General features: G+C 50.0%; 6 protein-coding genes across 6 annotated transcripts; 3 read left to right on the top strand and 3 right to left on the bottom strand.

The window, feature by feature from the left end:
• Nucleotides 1-1,237: 1,237 nt before the first annotated feature.
• Nucleotides 1,238-3,382, top strand: BROUX77_003836 (uncharacterized protein; the record flags this gene model as incomplete). The annotated part of the gene is made up of 4 exons (XM_073748531.1): nucleotides 1,238-1,296; nucleotides 1,852-2,241; nucleotides 2,306-2,834; nucleotides 2,894-3,382. 4 exons carry the CDS (start codon nucleotides 1,238-1,240, stop codon nucleotides 3,380-3,382), a joined length of 1,467 nt encoding a protein of 488 aa, XP_073606261.1.
• Nucleotides 3,383-4,384: 1,002 nt separating this feature from the next.
• BROUX77_003835 (uncharacterized protein) lies at nucleotides 4,385-5,761 on the bottom strand (the record flags this gene model as incomplete). Its single annotated transcript, XM_073748530.1, has 3 exons — nucleotides 4,385-5,332; nucleotides 5,422-5,549; nucleotides 5,620-5,761. The coding sequence occupies 3 exons, from the start codon at nucleotides 5,759-5,761 to the stop codon at nucleotides 4,385-4,387; spliced, it is 1,218 nt and encodes a 405-aa protein (XP_073606260.1).
• A 640-nt stretch (nucleotides 5,762-6,401) lies between these two features.
• BROUX77_003834 (uncharacterized protein) lies at nucleotides 6,402-9,132 on the top strand (the record flags this gene model as incomplete). Its single annotated transcript, XM_073748529.1, has 2 exons — nucleotides 6,402-6,649; nucleotides 6,720-9,132. The coding sequence occupies 2 exons, from the start codon at nucleotides 6,402-6,404 to the stop codon at nucleotides 9,130-9,132; spliced, it is 2,661 nt and encodes an 886-aa protein (XP_073606259.1).
• A 398-nt stretch (nucleotides 9,133-9,530) lies between these two features.
• On the bottom strand, nucleotides 9,531-9,903 carry BROUX77_003833 (uncharacterized protein; the record flags this gene model as incomplete). Its single annotated transcript, XM_073748528.1, has 2 exons — nucleotides 9,531-9,714; nucleotides 9,806-9,903. 2 exons carry the CDS (start codon nucleotides 9,901-9,903, stop codon nucleotides 9,531-9,533), a joined length of 282 nt encoding a protein of 93 aa, XP_073606258.1.
• A 757-nt stretch (nucleotides 9,904-10,660) lies between these two features.
• Nucleotides 10,661-12,580, top strand: BROUX77_003832 (uncharacterized protein; the record flags this gene model as incomplete). The annotated part of the gene is made up of 2 exons (XM_073748527.1): nucleotides 10,661-10,731; nucleotides 10,915-12,580. 2 exons carry the CDS (start codon nucleotides 10,661-10,663, stop codon nucleotides 12,578-12,580), a joined length of 1,737 nt encoding a protein of 578 aa, XP_073606257.1.
• Nucleotides 12,581-14,475: 1,895 nt separating this feature from the next.
• On the bottom strand, nucleotides 14,476-15,009 carry BROUX77_003831 (uncharacterized protein; the record flags this gene model as incomplete). The annotated part of the gene is made up of 1 exon (XM_073748526.1): nucleotides 14,476-15,009. The coding sequence occupies one exon, from the start codon at nucleotides 15,007-15,009 to the stop codon at nucleotides 14,476-14,478; it is 534 nt and encodes a 177-aa protein (XP_073606256.1).
• Nucleotides 15,010-15,075: the final 66 nt, after the last annotated feature.

Below are 15,075 nucleotides of genomic sequence, written 5' to 3'. Positions count from 1 at the left end.
GGTGGAGAAAGAGTGGGCGAGCTGTGATTGGAGCCAAGGAAAAGCGACTCGTGTCGAGTTTCTTGGCTTAGAGAGCCAGTGCGAGGATGTCGAGGATAAGTGGTTTGGTCGTGTGTAGACTTAAGACGAGATCAGTTGACAGGAGAAAAGAGAGCAAGTAAGCAAGAAAAGAGGGACGAGCTCTGATGCAAAGCTCACATACGGGCGCATTCTAATTTCAAGAGTATGGGGTTTGGGTCTGCCAGCAAAGCATGGCTGGAGATTTGTGAATGTAGGCGGAGCAGTTGGCACCGCCCGTTGGCCTCTGCACGGCCATCACAGCCAGCATGACAGGGGCTGGAATGTGGTGGTGGTGGGTTTTTTTTAGCATCCGATAGGACGACTGGGTTGTGCTTAGGTATTACGGGCTTGGTGGTGGAATGCTGGTGAGCCTCACGACCAGTCGGTGAAGGTGAGGTTTGCCAGCAGCAAGCAAGTGAGATCAGCCCGGGGCTGGAGCCGGGCAGCAGCGAGACTGTTGGGGCATTTGCCGCTGGCAACGATTGAGTGGCAGGCAAGGCGGATGATAGAGACATCACTTCAGATCGGCATTCCAGAGATACATCTACTCTAGCGTAAAGTTTGTTTGGCATAAAGTAACAGGCTGAAGCAGAAGGCTAAGCTGGCGATCACTGAATATCAGACGTCGGGCATTTTGATGGATGACGGTGAACCGGTGCCAGGCAGAGCGAAGGACGAATTCTGGCGAGGAGACACGCAGGGAGACGAGGGGATTCAGAGGGTGCTTCTTTTTTGATCAGCACACTGTTTCGCCAGTCGGCCATCTGTCACAGATGCCCGCTTCATGTGGTGTTTCAGCGGTGGGGGCAGGGGAGGACCGGCTGTTGGGGCGTTCAGCGGGCCTCCAGCGCGTGTCTGTGGGCATTCAGTGGTCTTCAGCTTTAGGGCACCACCACAGCAGCCTGTGGCCACCGACATTCGCCTGACTGCCAGGCCTGAAAATTCAATTGTTTGACGCAGAATTCCCAGCAGCCAAGCCGGGAGGGTCTCGTGTCTCGGTGCTGGCTCGCTGGCGCAATAAATAGATTGCAGCTAAAAAGTGCGCCATTCCCAGCGGCCTTTTTTTTACATGGCAGCGCTTTTTAGCCATCTTCAAGAAGAATCCACGCTCGCAATTTGGACCCTGCCTCCGAGGTGGTCTTTTCCCATTTTTTTTTCTCTTCATTTTGCTCATTGGATGCTGGCCCGACCATCGACCAAACTCTGTTGCAACGACTACTTTTGCGGATATCACACGTAATATTTCTTCGACCTCCTTTTCCCTTTTGCTGGCTGGCATCTTGATGATACCACGGCTGCCCTTGAGAGCAGAAAATTTGCCGGCAAACCTGTTTTTGATTCCCCACTACTATATACAACATTGACTGTTCCCCCTGTCTTCTCGCCTGCCATCACCATCTCGTTATCGGCTCCTATCCTCTCGACTCGTGTTCACCTAGTCTCTTTCGCCCGACAAGCCCTGTGCTCAGTTGGTAATCTTCGTCCTTGAACTTTGTCGACGACTTCCTGCATCTACCGCATCTTGTTTGCCTCCAGACTCGACCACCCACCATCAGTTCCCGCTGCGTCTCTCGCTTCAGCACCTCAGCCACCCTTCTTGTCTCGTCCCTGATCCCATACGCAGCAGCATAGGCTTTTTACCCGCCTGGATTCTCGTCAAATCTGCCTCGCCTGTCACACCTGCAGACGGGGCAACCCAGGCTTTCGATCACTGGCCTGGCTGTAGAGTCAACTCACATATCACCACCACCACTACCACATCCACATCCACGCGTTCATCGACTCCCACAGGAGTCGACATTCATCCGACGTCGTGGCGACAAGAATCAACACCCACCGAGACCAGCTCGGTGGCGACGACTTCAACCAGTACGGTCACTCGCAAAACCAGCCCGACAGCCCAGCCCAGAGCACGCTGAGCAACAAATACCCGCCAGTCTCCAAGGGTGACAACAACCCCTTCCCTAACAAGCGCGACTCATTTGCCCCGGCCTACCACGATCGCGACTTCGACATGCAGGCTTTCCACAGCGACCAGGCCCATCATGGCGAGGTCACCAACAAAGGCATCCCGTCGTCGCGAGCTAACGGCATGACGAACCACTTTGCCGCTTCATGGTGGCCGCGGTTTTTCTTCGCTGTCGTCTGTGTGCAGGCTATCGTGTGCCTGGTTATTGAATCGTGAGTACACACCATATAGACCCGCGTCATTCGTAGAATATTCACTGACCACCATCGTGCCTAGATACGTCTTCTACAAGTTTCAAGACAGCATCGGAGATGAACCCGATTCCAACGCTGCAGCTGTTGTTCAGCGGAAAACTATCCCGACATTCCTAGCCCTGTTTATTTTTGGCTTCTTGTACGAGATGGTCTTGGTGTGGGATGCCCTGCGCTTGAAGAACACTATTCAGGTTATTGGCCTCTGCTTCGCCAACCTCGCCATGATGGTCTACACTGCTATCCAGGTTGATCAGATCCACGATGCCCTGCGCGTCATCTCTGGTGTCCTTAGCGAAGTTCAGAAGGGAATCTACGGCGACAACAACAACGCGCCCGACTCTATGTTCCCCAACGTCCTCAAAGATGAGCTGCCTGCTTCCCACTATTGGGCCGACATCTCGGGCTATTTGATTTCCATGCCTTGCTTTTGCGCTGTCACTACGCTGTGTATGATGTTCGCAGCCTGGAAGCTTTACCAGGAGTTTGCATGGGACATCTTGAAATACATTGGCGCTGACTACCGGATGAAAAAGCGCTTCCTTCATTACCAGGTTTGTATTGTCATATAGCCGCTGATTCCTTGCTCCAGACACTAACAGTACATCCATAGATTTACATTGCACTTCTCAAGTTCGATTTCTTCTTCTTTCTCGGTTTCATGATCCAGTTCCTCGTCATCGTTACCAACCATGGCGACCCTGAGTTTGGCCTTACGATCGCAATTATTCCCGTCACCGTCGCCATTCTCTTTGGCGCCGGCCTTGCCACTCGCCGTGAAATCAAGTGGCTGATGGTCATCACCCTGATGCTCTACTTTGTTGCATTGGCATACTTCGTCTTCAAGCTGGTGCGCATCTACCAGCCTACCTACCGCAAGGACTACTATCCCGTCAAGAAGTCGTTGACTGCCTTTGCTGTCATCACCATCGCCCTTATTCTCGTCACTATTATCAACGGCTTCATGTGCATGCGCGCCTTTGGAAAGGGCCTCAAGTCGCACCTCCAGGCAGCCAAAGCCGAATCCGAAAAGGTTGACGAAAACTCCATCAGCATGGTTGATATTAAGCCCGCGCCAGTATCACGTATGACCATTGACTAAGTCTATTCTACGGAGCCAACGAAACCCCCCAAAAATATTTAGACTGTCACTTTATGTTATTTATGCTTCTTTTCATGTCTGGCATCTAAAGAATCTACAACATCTACCACAGGGACTTGTTCCCACTCACGAATCTGGTCCCTTTCCACGCATTTTCTTTTCATACTTTTTTTTTCTTCTTCTCTTTCGTCTCATATGATGTGCAGATATTCTCGCCGTCCCCTACGTTCCCGTCAACGTCTTGGATCTTTTTTTTTTCCTTGGATCGTTTTTTGTTGTTTACTATTGGTTGATCTATGATAGATATTGCAACCTGTGCTTTTATACCCAAATTTTATTTCCTATTTTTCTCTTCTACGCACTGGGCTGCCTTGATGTCCTGACTATGGCTCTTGCGCCGGATCTGGATGTCTATTTTTCTCTTCTCATCTATATTCCGTTCTGTGCCCTTTTCATATATGTCGTGTGCTTGATGTTGGCCTGATATTTTTCATGAAATTTACGTTTTGTTCCTGTCATTGCATACTACCTTTGCTATCGTGACTAGAAGACATCAGATATGGCTTGGCCATTTGGTGTCGAGCATGTGTGCCCTTCATATATCTGCAAAGCAAGAGCTAGCTCTTCTCGCTCCTGATTATTTGCATATCATGGGAGTCACGTACGAGTGCACGAGCAGTAGGACCGAGATGACTTGTAAATAAAGTGAGAACAAGAAGGAAACATGGTGGCCTGTGATTCCGCTAGCAGCGACTAAAATAAGCAAACGCCGTAAACGCCCCTTCCAAATAAATTTCCATGCGAAGAAAACAATATAACAAGATGGAGATCTGGTGGTCATAGCAGATGCTCTAATGTTGGTGCGCCCGGACCGGCTAGGAACAACTCTTGGTCGCCAATATTACAAAAACAAGATTGAACAAGTCATATCAAACCAACACAGCAATCAAACTGCAGGGAGAGCAAAATCAAGAAAACCAAGGAAATCGCGGGATCTCTGGTTTAGAAATAAATTTCGTGGGTATCATCGGCGTTGGCTTCCATTGGGCAGTACGGGCACTTGAATCTTGACGACCGTGTCTTGATTCGCACAAAGGCTTCTTTGCAAATGACGTGCCCACAGGGAAGAAGAATAGGCGGGTTGCTCGGAGTTGTTTGCTCCTTTAGAACAGGGCAGACAAAGATTGGATGGAAGATCATGGAGCGCGGAAGAGGAGTCTCGAAGGCAAGCTCGCTGGATGTCGACCACTCCGTCCTTTGAGACTGAATCTTGGCAAACTTGAGTGCCTGCGACAGCGACATGGCGCCGGCAGTAGCAGCCGTGTACAGTGGCGATTCGGGAGAGAGGCCAAGCAAAGAACAGAACATGCGGGTAAAAGACGTAGCAACTTCCTCAAAACCCGCCTTTGCGTCGAACATATTGCTGTAGGGCGACTCTTCAATATTGCTGATGAAGACTAGGGCTGCTCCAAGCTTCTCAATTGAAGTAGTGTTTCGTTCCCTAAGCCTGGGGAAGTTCTTCTTGCCGTACTCGAGAGCACCAACTATCCCGTTGTTCTTGTCGTCCGGGAGATGGTTGACGGAGGGACCTAGACAAAGCCAGATGAATTGGAGCTTGACAAGATCAAACTCCAGTGTGCTTTGCCGTTGCTCTAGATGTGATCTGTTTTTATCCGCCCATTCCATAGCGGGTTCCAAGTTGTGGGCCTTGATTTGAGTCAAGATATGATACATCTCCTGAAAGTAGGACTTTATCAGCACAGGATCCATTTCAAACTGACTGTGATCCCCAGGCGATTTCTCAACAAGATCGCCAGCCTCACGGAGAAAGATGGAAACAACATCGAATAGCCCCTCTCGTAGTAGGTGCATGGCGATTGCTCGGTTGACGAGCTCTGGGCGATGAGGAAGCGGTGGGGTGTCAACAGGTAACGGCCGAACTGGGTAAGCCTAAAAGCAAAAGGTTAGCATCGTGAAGTTGGAGGGTGTATCCTTTGTGTAGTATCTTGTCGGCGGCCAGAAGTGCATCAGTAACGCACCTTATCAAGAGCTTTCCCAAAGCTCTTCTGTGCCTTGGATACATCCTTGAGAGAAGAAGTCATGGTATCGAAAGAGTTCTTGATAGGGTTCTGGAGTTTGGTGAGAGCAAGGATGCCACCATCTTGAGCTATAGTAGGAATACCAAGTCAGTCATGATGGAGGTTACGATGGAGATTCGTTGGAATCATGGTGCATACAGTTTGCGATCTGCTCGCGAGTATCTTTAAGCAATTTGAGAAGCTTTTCCGTATCTCGAACGGTCGCCCTGAGAGGCGCATTCTCCATCTTCTTTACCTCCATTAGAAGCGCGGCTGTTGGTGGTGGATTCTCGGATGACATGGTGATGGAGAGATTATTGAACTAGAGGGTTATATATTGCTGGTGCACCAATTCGTGAGTTGGAGGAATGGAAAGTGAAAAAAAAAAGCAGAGTTCGGTGATCTAAAGTGCGAAGAAAAGCACCATTCGAAGGATAGAATAGAGAGGAAGTTGAGATGGTGAGAAACGGAATTCACATGATGAGATGGAAGTCAGGAAACTTTCTGGAAAGTAACTGCAATCAGAGAGGCCAAGATAGCTAGCTGGCTGACAGTGTGTTGCACTGTGCACATTAGAAGTAACTGTGTGGGGAGACGGCAAACAAAACTGTGTTAATCACACAGAACACGACCTCCCGCACAGTGCTTTGACGGATATGGCACGTGATCTTGTCTAGAAAGAAATACGTCACTTCTAGCATTTTTCGCAGTTTTCCAGAGCAAAGCGCGAGAGCGAAGCGTTCTATTGTCTTTTTCATGGCCGAGTTCTCACTGAAATATCCATCGTAGTGCCATTCACGGAGTCACAAAACCATCCTCAAACAATAATATCGCTGGTTCTGACATACTTCAGCAGTGGGGGACGGACTGGAAGAATCGAAAGCTTGGAGCAACCTTGCTAGCTCCACTAATAGTTTGTCAAGGTTGGCGCATCCGCCATAATGGTTACGCTCCCTGCCTTTTCGCTTGGACGATCCGATGATTATTCTCTCGCGCGACCACTTCATTTCGTCAGTCATGAAAACTACGACGGCCACAATCACGGTCATCGCCAACATCCGAATCCTCCGTCACACGAACTTCCAGCCTCGCTCTTGACAGACGAAGCAAGGGACATGGCTCAAAGAGCAGCAGACACAGCTTCAATACCACAGAAACGTCTCGTGATCCCCGACCCCGTCGCTTTTAGGTTTGCCCGCCTCGGCCCCACCTCTTCGCACAGGTAGTCATGAGTATCTAACGCGTTCTTCAAATACTAGATATTTAGGCGACGACCCTATTGTCAATATAATCGAATCGTGTACAACCCTCGAAGGCTATGAGCTATACCTAGTTGAACAATGGGCTTGTTCCCGCAAGTCGGCATCGACTGTGATTGCCTCCTACACCGGAGATGCTAAAAGCACAGTAGTCGTTGGTGTCATCAGCGTGCCTGCAGATGAGGCATCATGGTCGCTCCGCCTCAAAATGTTCTTCAGAGAAGTCCAGCAGTTCCAAGCGCGACCCCGAGAAACATCCTTAGGTGATCTGATTACAACAAATCTGAGCAGCTTTCCCTCGACATTGACGCCCATACTGGTCCCCGACGGCGACATTCGGTCCTACCAAAAGATGTTTATCGTCAATGAAAATCTGAAGCGCCTGGGCTGCTCCGGAAGAGCCGGGCTGACCCTCGATGAACCTGCGCCAGCGGTCCAAGCCAAATTCTGTTCCATGTACCGTGTTCACGAGCAAATAAACTTCATGGAGGCTGCGATAGAGCTTGTGCGCTTGTGTCAAATGGCACTGGTTGTTTTTGGCCAGCTGAATCCCATTTTTAGTGACGGACTCCTGTGTGACATCACAGAGGTTGCAATCAGTAATTGGTGGGCCGACATAGGAGTTGAGTATTACAACATGGAACCCTCTGATGGGATTCTTGGCCCCATGACTATTTCAGCACTTTTGGGGCTGTTGATGGGAGCGCGCAACCGGCTAAATTCCTTTGGCGCCGCGGTATCGAAAGACGCCTTTGACATTGAAAACACAATGCGCGGTGTATCGCACTTCCAAAAATGCCAAAAGATGGAAAGAACGGGGCTCCTCGATCGCCAAACGTTGTTAAAACTCCAGAGCGCTACAGCTAAAGCTGCTGCCAACGAGGGTTGGGCTGTCCAGCGCGCAGTGAAGTCTACCGTGGCTGAAATTGGCGGCAAGCGTGGCGAGTTGGTCATGGGCATAGTTAGTCGTGATAAAGGAGGAATTAGTGAAGTCGAGACACTTGACATTGAAAAGTTCATCGGATTTGCGTATGGTGAGCTACCAAAGTGGCTATGGCACGGAAAGGCTCGTCGCTCAGCCACCGAGAGCAGTCATGAAAAGCATGCTGAAATTGGTAGTGCCTTGATGGCAGCCAAAGAGCAACAAGAGATCTTTCAGATGGCCTCCCAGAGATCTTCATCAATTCCTATCAGCGACTATGCTGATAGCAATAATGGGAAAGAAGAACTTCATGGAGTTCCATCCCAAACAGCAATATCAGGCCCATTCCTCACAACGAGTATATCTCAGGAAAACGCCAATGAAAAGGGTGAGAAGAAGACACGCTTCAGATCCGTGACAGAGCGCATGAGTGATGCCCGATCGGGGCTAGGGAGAATCAAGGATGCCGTTGGAGGATCAAGAAGGGTCCCAAAGCCTGGAAGAGACGACTACTGCGATGTACCGTCTAGCCCCGTGGTTTACTATGCCACAGGGCCAAACGGCGGCCCTATCAAGGCTTATAATTGGAACCGCCCGCCCGAGTCTTGTCCAACTCCTAGCCATCAGGAAAAGGACTTGGAGCAGACCACAATCCAATTACCTCTTCACAATGATTCTGATGCCCCCCCTGATAAAGTGTTAGGCGGCACGTACTCGGAAAGTCTGCCCGGAGATGTTGATGCAAGAGACATCAAAGGCTCGCCATATCTTCTTGCATCAACGACTGGCGTCCGTGACATTCACGAACAATGGCTTGGCGAAGATGAAGCTGTCAATCTTTGTATGAAGCGCTTACAGCGTCGCCGAAGTTTCCACACTACCAAAGAGTGGCCCCCGCTCCATGATGCACGCTGGCCGCGCCGGGCGTCTTTCTCTGATGCAGCAAACGCAGTTCTTCGCTGGGAAGATATTGCACCCATGGTTGACATCTTCCACCCATCCTCTCAGGCCTTTTCGCTCTTTGAGCTAGCGCAAGTGTTTTACGGTAATGTTCAAAGTATTAAGCGTGACCTTGAGCCATGGGCACAGGATCAATTTGTAGCCTTTGGAAATCTAGAAGATACCTTTATTCACAAAGATCAAGACCTGCGCGTCCTGCGGGATAGGCTTGTGGAGGCCCATGAGAACATGGCACTCTCAACCAGTAGCCTCATGACCAAGGAACGTAGCACGCTTAGTGAAGAGATTAAGGAACTGGAAACGCTGTTTGCGCGCCTCGATTACGAAGTTCAAGGTTTGGCGGGGAAGGTAGCTGATGTCGAAGACGGAGTCGAGGTCTTTGAGCGACAGGTGAATCGGTTGGAAGAAAAAGCAGAGGAGCTACGAACACAGTTGGAGACCGAGAGTTGGATACACTGGTTGGTGCGAACGGTTACTGGGATAGGCACAGGGCCGAATATCCTACAGGAGGTTGACAGGAGGATGACGTAGCGGCCTTTACCTGGCGTTATCTGGAAACGCTGATGGCGACTACTCGCCAGTCTTGGACTGCTTGTGCACGAAGTTGTTTGGAGTCGCCAGTGAAGATGAACCATCTATAATATACAATCATTCGCAGCATGCGTATATGAAAGTTTAGTCTAATGTTACAAAGGGCTTCTATTCCAAACCCAAAAACACCCAGCTTCCTCCGCAGTCCAAGCCATGCATGGTTTTAGGTGCCTCAAATGTCTTTGAATGGCGTTAAAAGCAAAGCCAATATGTCCTTACAAATCCCAATGTTGGCTTTTCCATATATTCTTTTCGTACAGGTCGCATATGAGCTTGGAATTATGCATAGGCTATCGTGTGAGATGTGCGTCTTAGGGGTATCGATTGCGTTGCCGCATTTACATTCCGGGAACTCCCCGACCGGCAGCCTCCTGCTGCTTCTGTTGCATGACCTCGGACGACTTCATGTAGGTCTCGAAGAACTTGGCAACGCAGCGGTCCAGGCAGGTCGACTCAGACTTGGCCAGCGAGTCCTCACGGAATTCCTGGTCCAGGCACTTCATCTGGCAGGTGCGGGTGACTCTGAAGGACGACACGGTTAGTATTGCTTCAATAGGAAACGGGTGGCCAAAGGCGAGCCATCTAGAATCAAGCTGCTCTATCAGAGACTCACCTCTCCAGGATGTTGATGTGCAGGCGAAACTCCGACTCAACCATGGCAATCTTCTCAGCCGACGAGGGCTGACGCTGACCGAAACCGAACATGCTCATTTTTTTGGCTGAGAAAATTAATGGGAATGGGGCGTTGTATAATCGGACGTGGAAAAAAAAAGAAGCTTGGGTTGTTGAGTAGGGGACGTGAGGCTGAAGGTTCCAGTCAAGGTACAGCTCAAGTTGCGAGATGATGATGTCGTTGGCGGGAAACTTTTTTTCCAATTTGCATGTCACGTGACCGCCTTTGGATTTGATGAGTTTGGCTTCAAATCAACAGGAAAACAGGTGAGCTAAAGCACGAAAAGCTCAAAATGAAGCTAGATAGACTCGCCTTAGCAAAGTATAACTAAAATCCACCCGAATGGCTTCATAATCTTCCCCTCTCACAATCAACCAGGCTCAATGTCCGGCTCGCACACCTGGTATTCCGGTAAGAAAAGTGGGGCTGTTCCGGAGCGTCTGTTGGTTGCCGGAGAATACACGCACAGACCAACTGCCCAAAGAATCCAAAGTAAAGATGGCTACCCCTGTACGTTGACCAATTGGAGGGGCAGATTGCATAGAAGCACCTAGAATTCACGATGATGGAGAGACAAGGGCCTTCAACTACAGCCCAAACCAAACTTCAACAGTATAAATTGGTAGCCCTCCTGTCAATAGCATACTTTACCTTGACTTTCTGGTTCGTTGATCATTCGTATTAATTTAATCGCCAAAGCTAATTTCTTTTCTTCGTCAAGACACGATTCCTCTGCACAACTGCTACGATTTACCACCCAAACCGAATTTTCAGCGTTGAATTTCAGTCATCGACATGTCCTCAGTTGACGAGCTCAAGTCTCTAGGCAACAAGGCGATTGCTGCCAAAGACTTTGACGAGGCTATGTAAGTTTTTCTACATTTGGTTATTTGCCTTTGTCGCTGCGTTCCCCGTGGCTTGATTACTGCCAGACCACGCAAGAGAGGGGTACTCGCACACATCGACCCCCTTGCTTGACACCAGCCTTTGACATTAGACTACATGCTACATGTTTCTGCTTGGTGACCAGCTGACTAACTATAGTGCAGTGCCAAGTTCACCGAAGCCATCGCCATCGACTCCTCAAACCACATCCTCTACAGCAACCGGTCTGCCGCATACGCTTCCAAGAAGGACTGGGCCAACGCCTTGAATGATGCCAACAAGACCACTGAGCTGAAGCCCGATTGGGCCAAGGGTTGGGGCCGCAAGGGTGCTGCTCTTCATGGCCAGGGCGACCTCGTTGGTGCCAACGATGCGTACGAGGCTGGCCTAAAGGTTGACCCTACCAACGCCCAGCTCAAGAGTGGGCTGGAATCCGTGACCAAGGCTATGCAGGCTGAGGTTGGCGGAAGCCCAGTTCCTGGTCTTGGCCAAATGTTCAGCGACCCCAACCTTATTGCCAAGCTTGCTTCCAATCCCAAGACCAGCGCCTATCTCTCCGACCCCAGCTTCATGGCCAAGATCCAACAATTGCAGAGCAACCCCCAGGGCTCGCCTGACATTTTCAGCGACCCTCGCATGATCCAGGTTCTCGGTGTTGCCATGGGTGTCGATATGGATGTACGCGACTCTGTTCCCGAAGGCGCTGATATTATCGATACCCCCATGACCGATGCTCCCCCTCTTTCCAAGCCCACCCCTGCTCCCCAGAAGGCCCGCGAGCCTACCCCCGAGCCCGAGCCCGAGCTCGACGAGGAGCAGCTGGAGAAGAAGAAAGCTAAGGACGCTGCCGACAAGGAAAAGCAGCTTGGAACCGAAAACTACAAGAAGCGCAATTTTGATGTTGCTATTGCCCACTACACCAAGGCATGGGAGCTACACAAGGATATTACCTATCTGAACAATCTTGGTGCTGCGAACTTTGAGAAGGGCGATTACGAGGCTTGCGTGGAGGCTTGCACCAAGGCTGTTGAAGAAGGCCGCCAGATGTTCGCCGACTTCAAGATGATTGCCAAGAGTTACTCCCGCATAGGTTATGCTTACGAGAAGATGGGCAAGATGCAGGAGGCAGTTGAGAACTACAAGAAGTCTCTGATGGAGCACCGGACACCTGACACTGTCAACAAGCTACGTGCGGCTGAGAAGAAGATCGTGGAGGATTCCCGCCTGGCCTACATTGACCCCGCCAAGGCCGAGGAGGCGCGTGTGGATGGTAACACCAAGTTCAAGGAGGCTGACTGGCCCGGTGCTGTCGCTGCCTACAGTGAAATGATCAAGCGCGCCCCCGAGGACCCCCGCGGATACAGCAACCGTGCCGCTGCCTTTGCCAAGCTTCTGGAGCTTCCTAGTGCCATTGAGGACTGTAACATGGCCATCAAGAAGGACCCCAAGTTTATTCGCGCGTATATCCGCAAGGCTCAGGCCTTCTTCACCATGCGCGAATACTCCAAGTCTGTTGATGCCTGTGACCAGGCTCTGGCGGTTGACACGGAGCATCATGCTGGTGCCAACGCCCGCGAAATTGAGACGCAGATGCAGAAGGCGTACTCTGCCATGTACTCTGCCCGTGATGGCGAGTCCGAGGCTGAGACTCGGGAGCGCATCATGCGTGATCCCGATATCATGTCCATCATGCAGGATCCTGTCATGAACGCGATCCTGCAACAGGCCCAGAGTAACCCTGCAGCCCTTCAGGAGCACATGCGCAACCCCAGTATCCGTACCAAGATCCAAAAGCTTATGGCTGCTGGCGTCATCCGCGTTGGCCGGTAAAAAAAAAGAGAAAGCGGTTGATGTTGCGGGGTTACGGGGTGATTACAGTCGTTGGAACATAGTTCTTGGCAAAGGATACTTTGGCAGATCATCTCAGTCATGCGTTGATGATACTAGGCACATTAGGTAATGAAATGTAAAAATAACTTGCAATCCAAACTGCTTGGGTCTCTTTGTATTAAGTGCATGTACTTTACATACATACCTATGAATCATATCACTCCATCCGGATGACGGGTTCTGACCTTTTTCGTCCCCATTCCATTGGCCGGGCTCAATAAAGGGGGCCGGGTGGTGAGTGATTTATGACAAGAACGGCGAGTAAGAAACCTTGGCTTCCCTCACCACAGCATAGGTAACTATCTCTAGTGCTAACTTGGTAGCCGCGTGAGAATTTGCATCGTGGTTGGTCAGTTTTCTGGCAAAGTTACACAAACCAGGTGCCCATCCAAAAGCAGAAGGAGATCGCCACTGATTACATGGGGCCCGAGTCCGAGGGCTTCCTTCCGTATTTGGATCATGGGCTAAGTTGTTTTTTTTTGTTTTCTTTTTTCGGTGACTTTCGATAGAATGCTCTGCCCTTTTTTCTCTTCTTTCTCTTTCTTTTAATAAGATTGATCCCATAACTTGTGGGCTGCAACTGGGATTTGCTCTCTTGCCAAACCCCCTTCGTTTAATACCGCGTGCAGGTTAATACTCCTTTATCACGTGGAAAAGAACGGACTGTTGTGAGGCCATCACCACGTCTGCAAAAAAAAAAAAAAAAAATGTGGCATGGGATGGTGGAGAGGGAGAAGATGGATGGATCTACCCGTCAGCACACCCTTGACAGGCCCCTACACCCTTGTCCTGCCGTGATGACCAACGACATATCTTTAACCTTGAGTGCCAGTAGCTAGTTGGCTATCCTAATTTTTGCAACACACACATGCACATTGCGCGGTGACTTTATCCTCCTCCCCGCAGATACAGTAGGACATTGACATGTCTTAATGCGGTCATGTACCAGTGACAACCCTGAAAATGCTCACGTGCACGATCATCGAGCCAGCCGCGGGCCTCGTACGATTCCTCGTCTTGTTTCTCATTCTTTCTTTTTCCTCTCCATCTTCAGCTGAGAACCCAATGCATCAGCACAGGATTCACGTACAGATATAATCACAAAGATGGTACAATGAGATACATGGCTCTATACACACAAAGTGCCTGCAAGTGTTGTAGGTACAGGTAGACATGAGGAATGTCTAAGCCCTGTGTAAGCGAGCATAAAACAGAGGGATAACTAACTCTAAAAGGAGTTTCAGCTGGGAGTGCAAGGCCCAGACACGATAGCAAGATGAGATTGTATGTGGATTAATTTCTTATGGGCATATATTTATGTTCTGTATTAATGTGTCAGGTTTTCGATCTGCCAAACTTCCCGTCAGTTGCGAGCTCAAGTACCACTGAGATAATGCGAACTCATTGCGTGATCTCGGCTGCAAGCGCCCATTAAATATATCATTACCAAAAATTCAAACGCCTATCCATATCAGATTATTATGATTGGGGCCAGGATAACACCTATAGGTGTGCCTGTGCCCTTTCTTTTTTTTTCTCCCGAATAAGTCCAAATAGTCTCCCTTGCGATATCGACGCAAAGGGGTGGTTGAGAAAACAACCAAAGCATGGCTCTGCAAAAGCAGAATGTCTAAAATCAGAGCGATTGAGTAAGGGATCCCGCAAGACATGCCACAACGTGTCTCGTTTCCAAGCAGCTCGGAGAAAAACGAGAAAGGAAAGGCATTTGCTAATCTCGCCTCAGTGTTCGCGTGCATGACGTGAGCAAAGGTTTGACGAATAACCAGGCCTAAGTTTCTCGGTCGCGTGTTTCACCAGTAGATGGCTCGCTGTATTTATACAGCTTCCATACCCATGTGGGTACCGGCGACAGGGTGAGGAACAGCGCCGTCAGAGGCAGTAGGAGGACCAGCCTTGTGGTGGCCGTGAGCACCGTGAATGAGCCACTGCTCCTGCAGCGCGTTCATCTCCCAGTCGTAACCGTCCTGACCAGGGTTGGCAGTGTTGTACTCAAGCATAACGAGGACCTTGTAGACGATGAACGCCAGCAGGGCACCCATAAATGGACCCAGCCAGTAGATCCAGTGGTATCCGGGGAACTTGTCAACAACAGCAGGGCCAAAGGCACGTGCAGGGTTGATGGAGCAGCCAGTCAGGTAGACACCAACCATGTGGGCCATGAAGACGCTCATGCCAACACCAATGGGAGCCAGGTAGGTGGCCTTGTGCTTCTCAACAGCAAGGAAATACACCACAATGACCAGCTGGGCAGTCAGGAACATCTCGAGGAAAAGACCCTGGGTCTTGGATGTACCAGCGCCGAGAGTATTGGCAACCTTCAGAGGGCCATCAAGAAGAGCATCGGCCATACCAGCAGCAGCAATACCGGCGATAATCTGCATAACAAAAACAATCACGAAGCGGAGAGGAGTAAT

The sequence above is a fragment of the Berkeleyomyces rouxiae genome, assembly GCF_048999995.1.
Source record: "Berkeleyomyces rouxiae strain 22BRR77 chromosome Unknown BrBRR77_ptg000003l, whole genome shotgun sequence".
NCBI lineage: Eukaryota > Fungi > Ascomycota > Sordariomycetes > Microascales > Ceratocystidaceae > Berkeleyomyces > Berkeleyomyces rouxiae.
The sequence above is the reverse complement of the archived record's forward strand: the minus strand, read 5'-3'. Positions and strand labels throughout refer to the sequence as shown.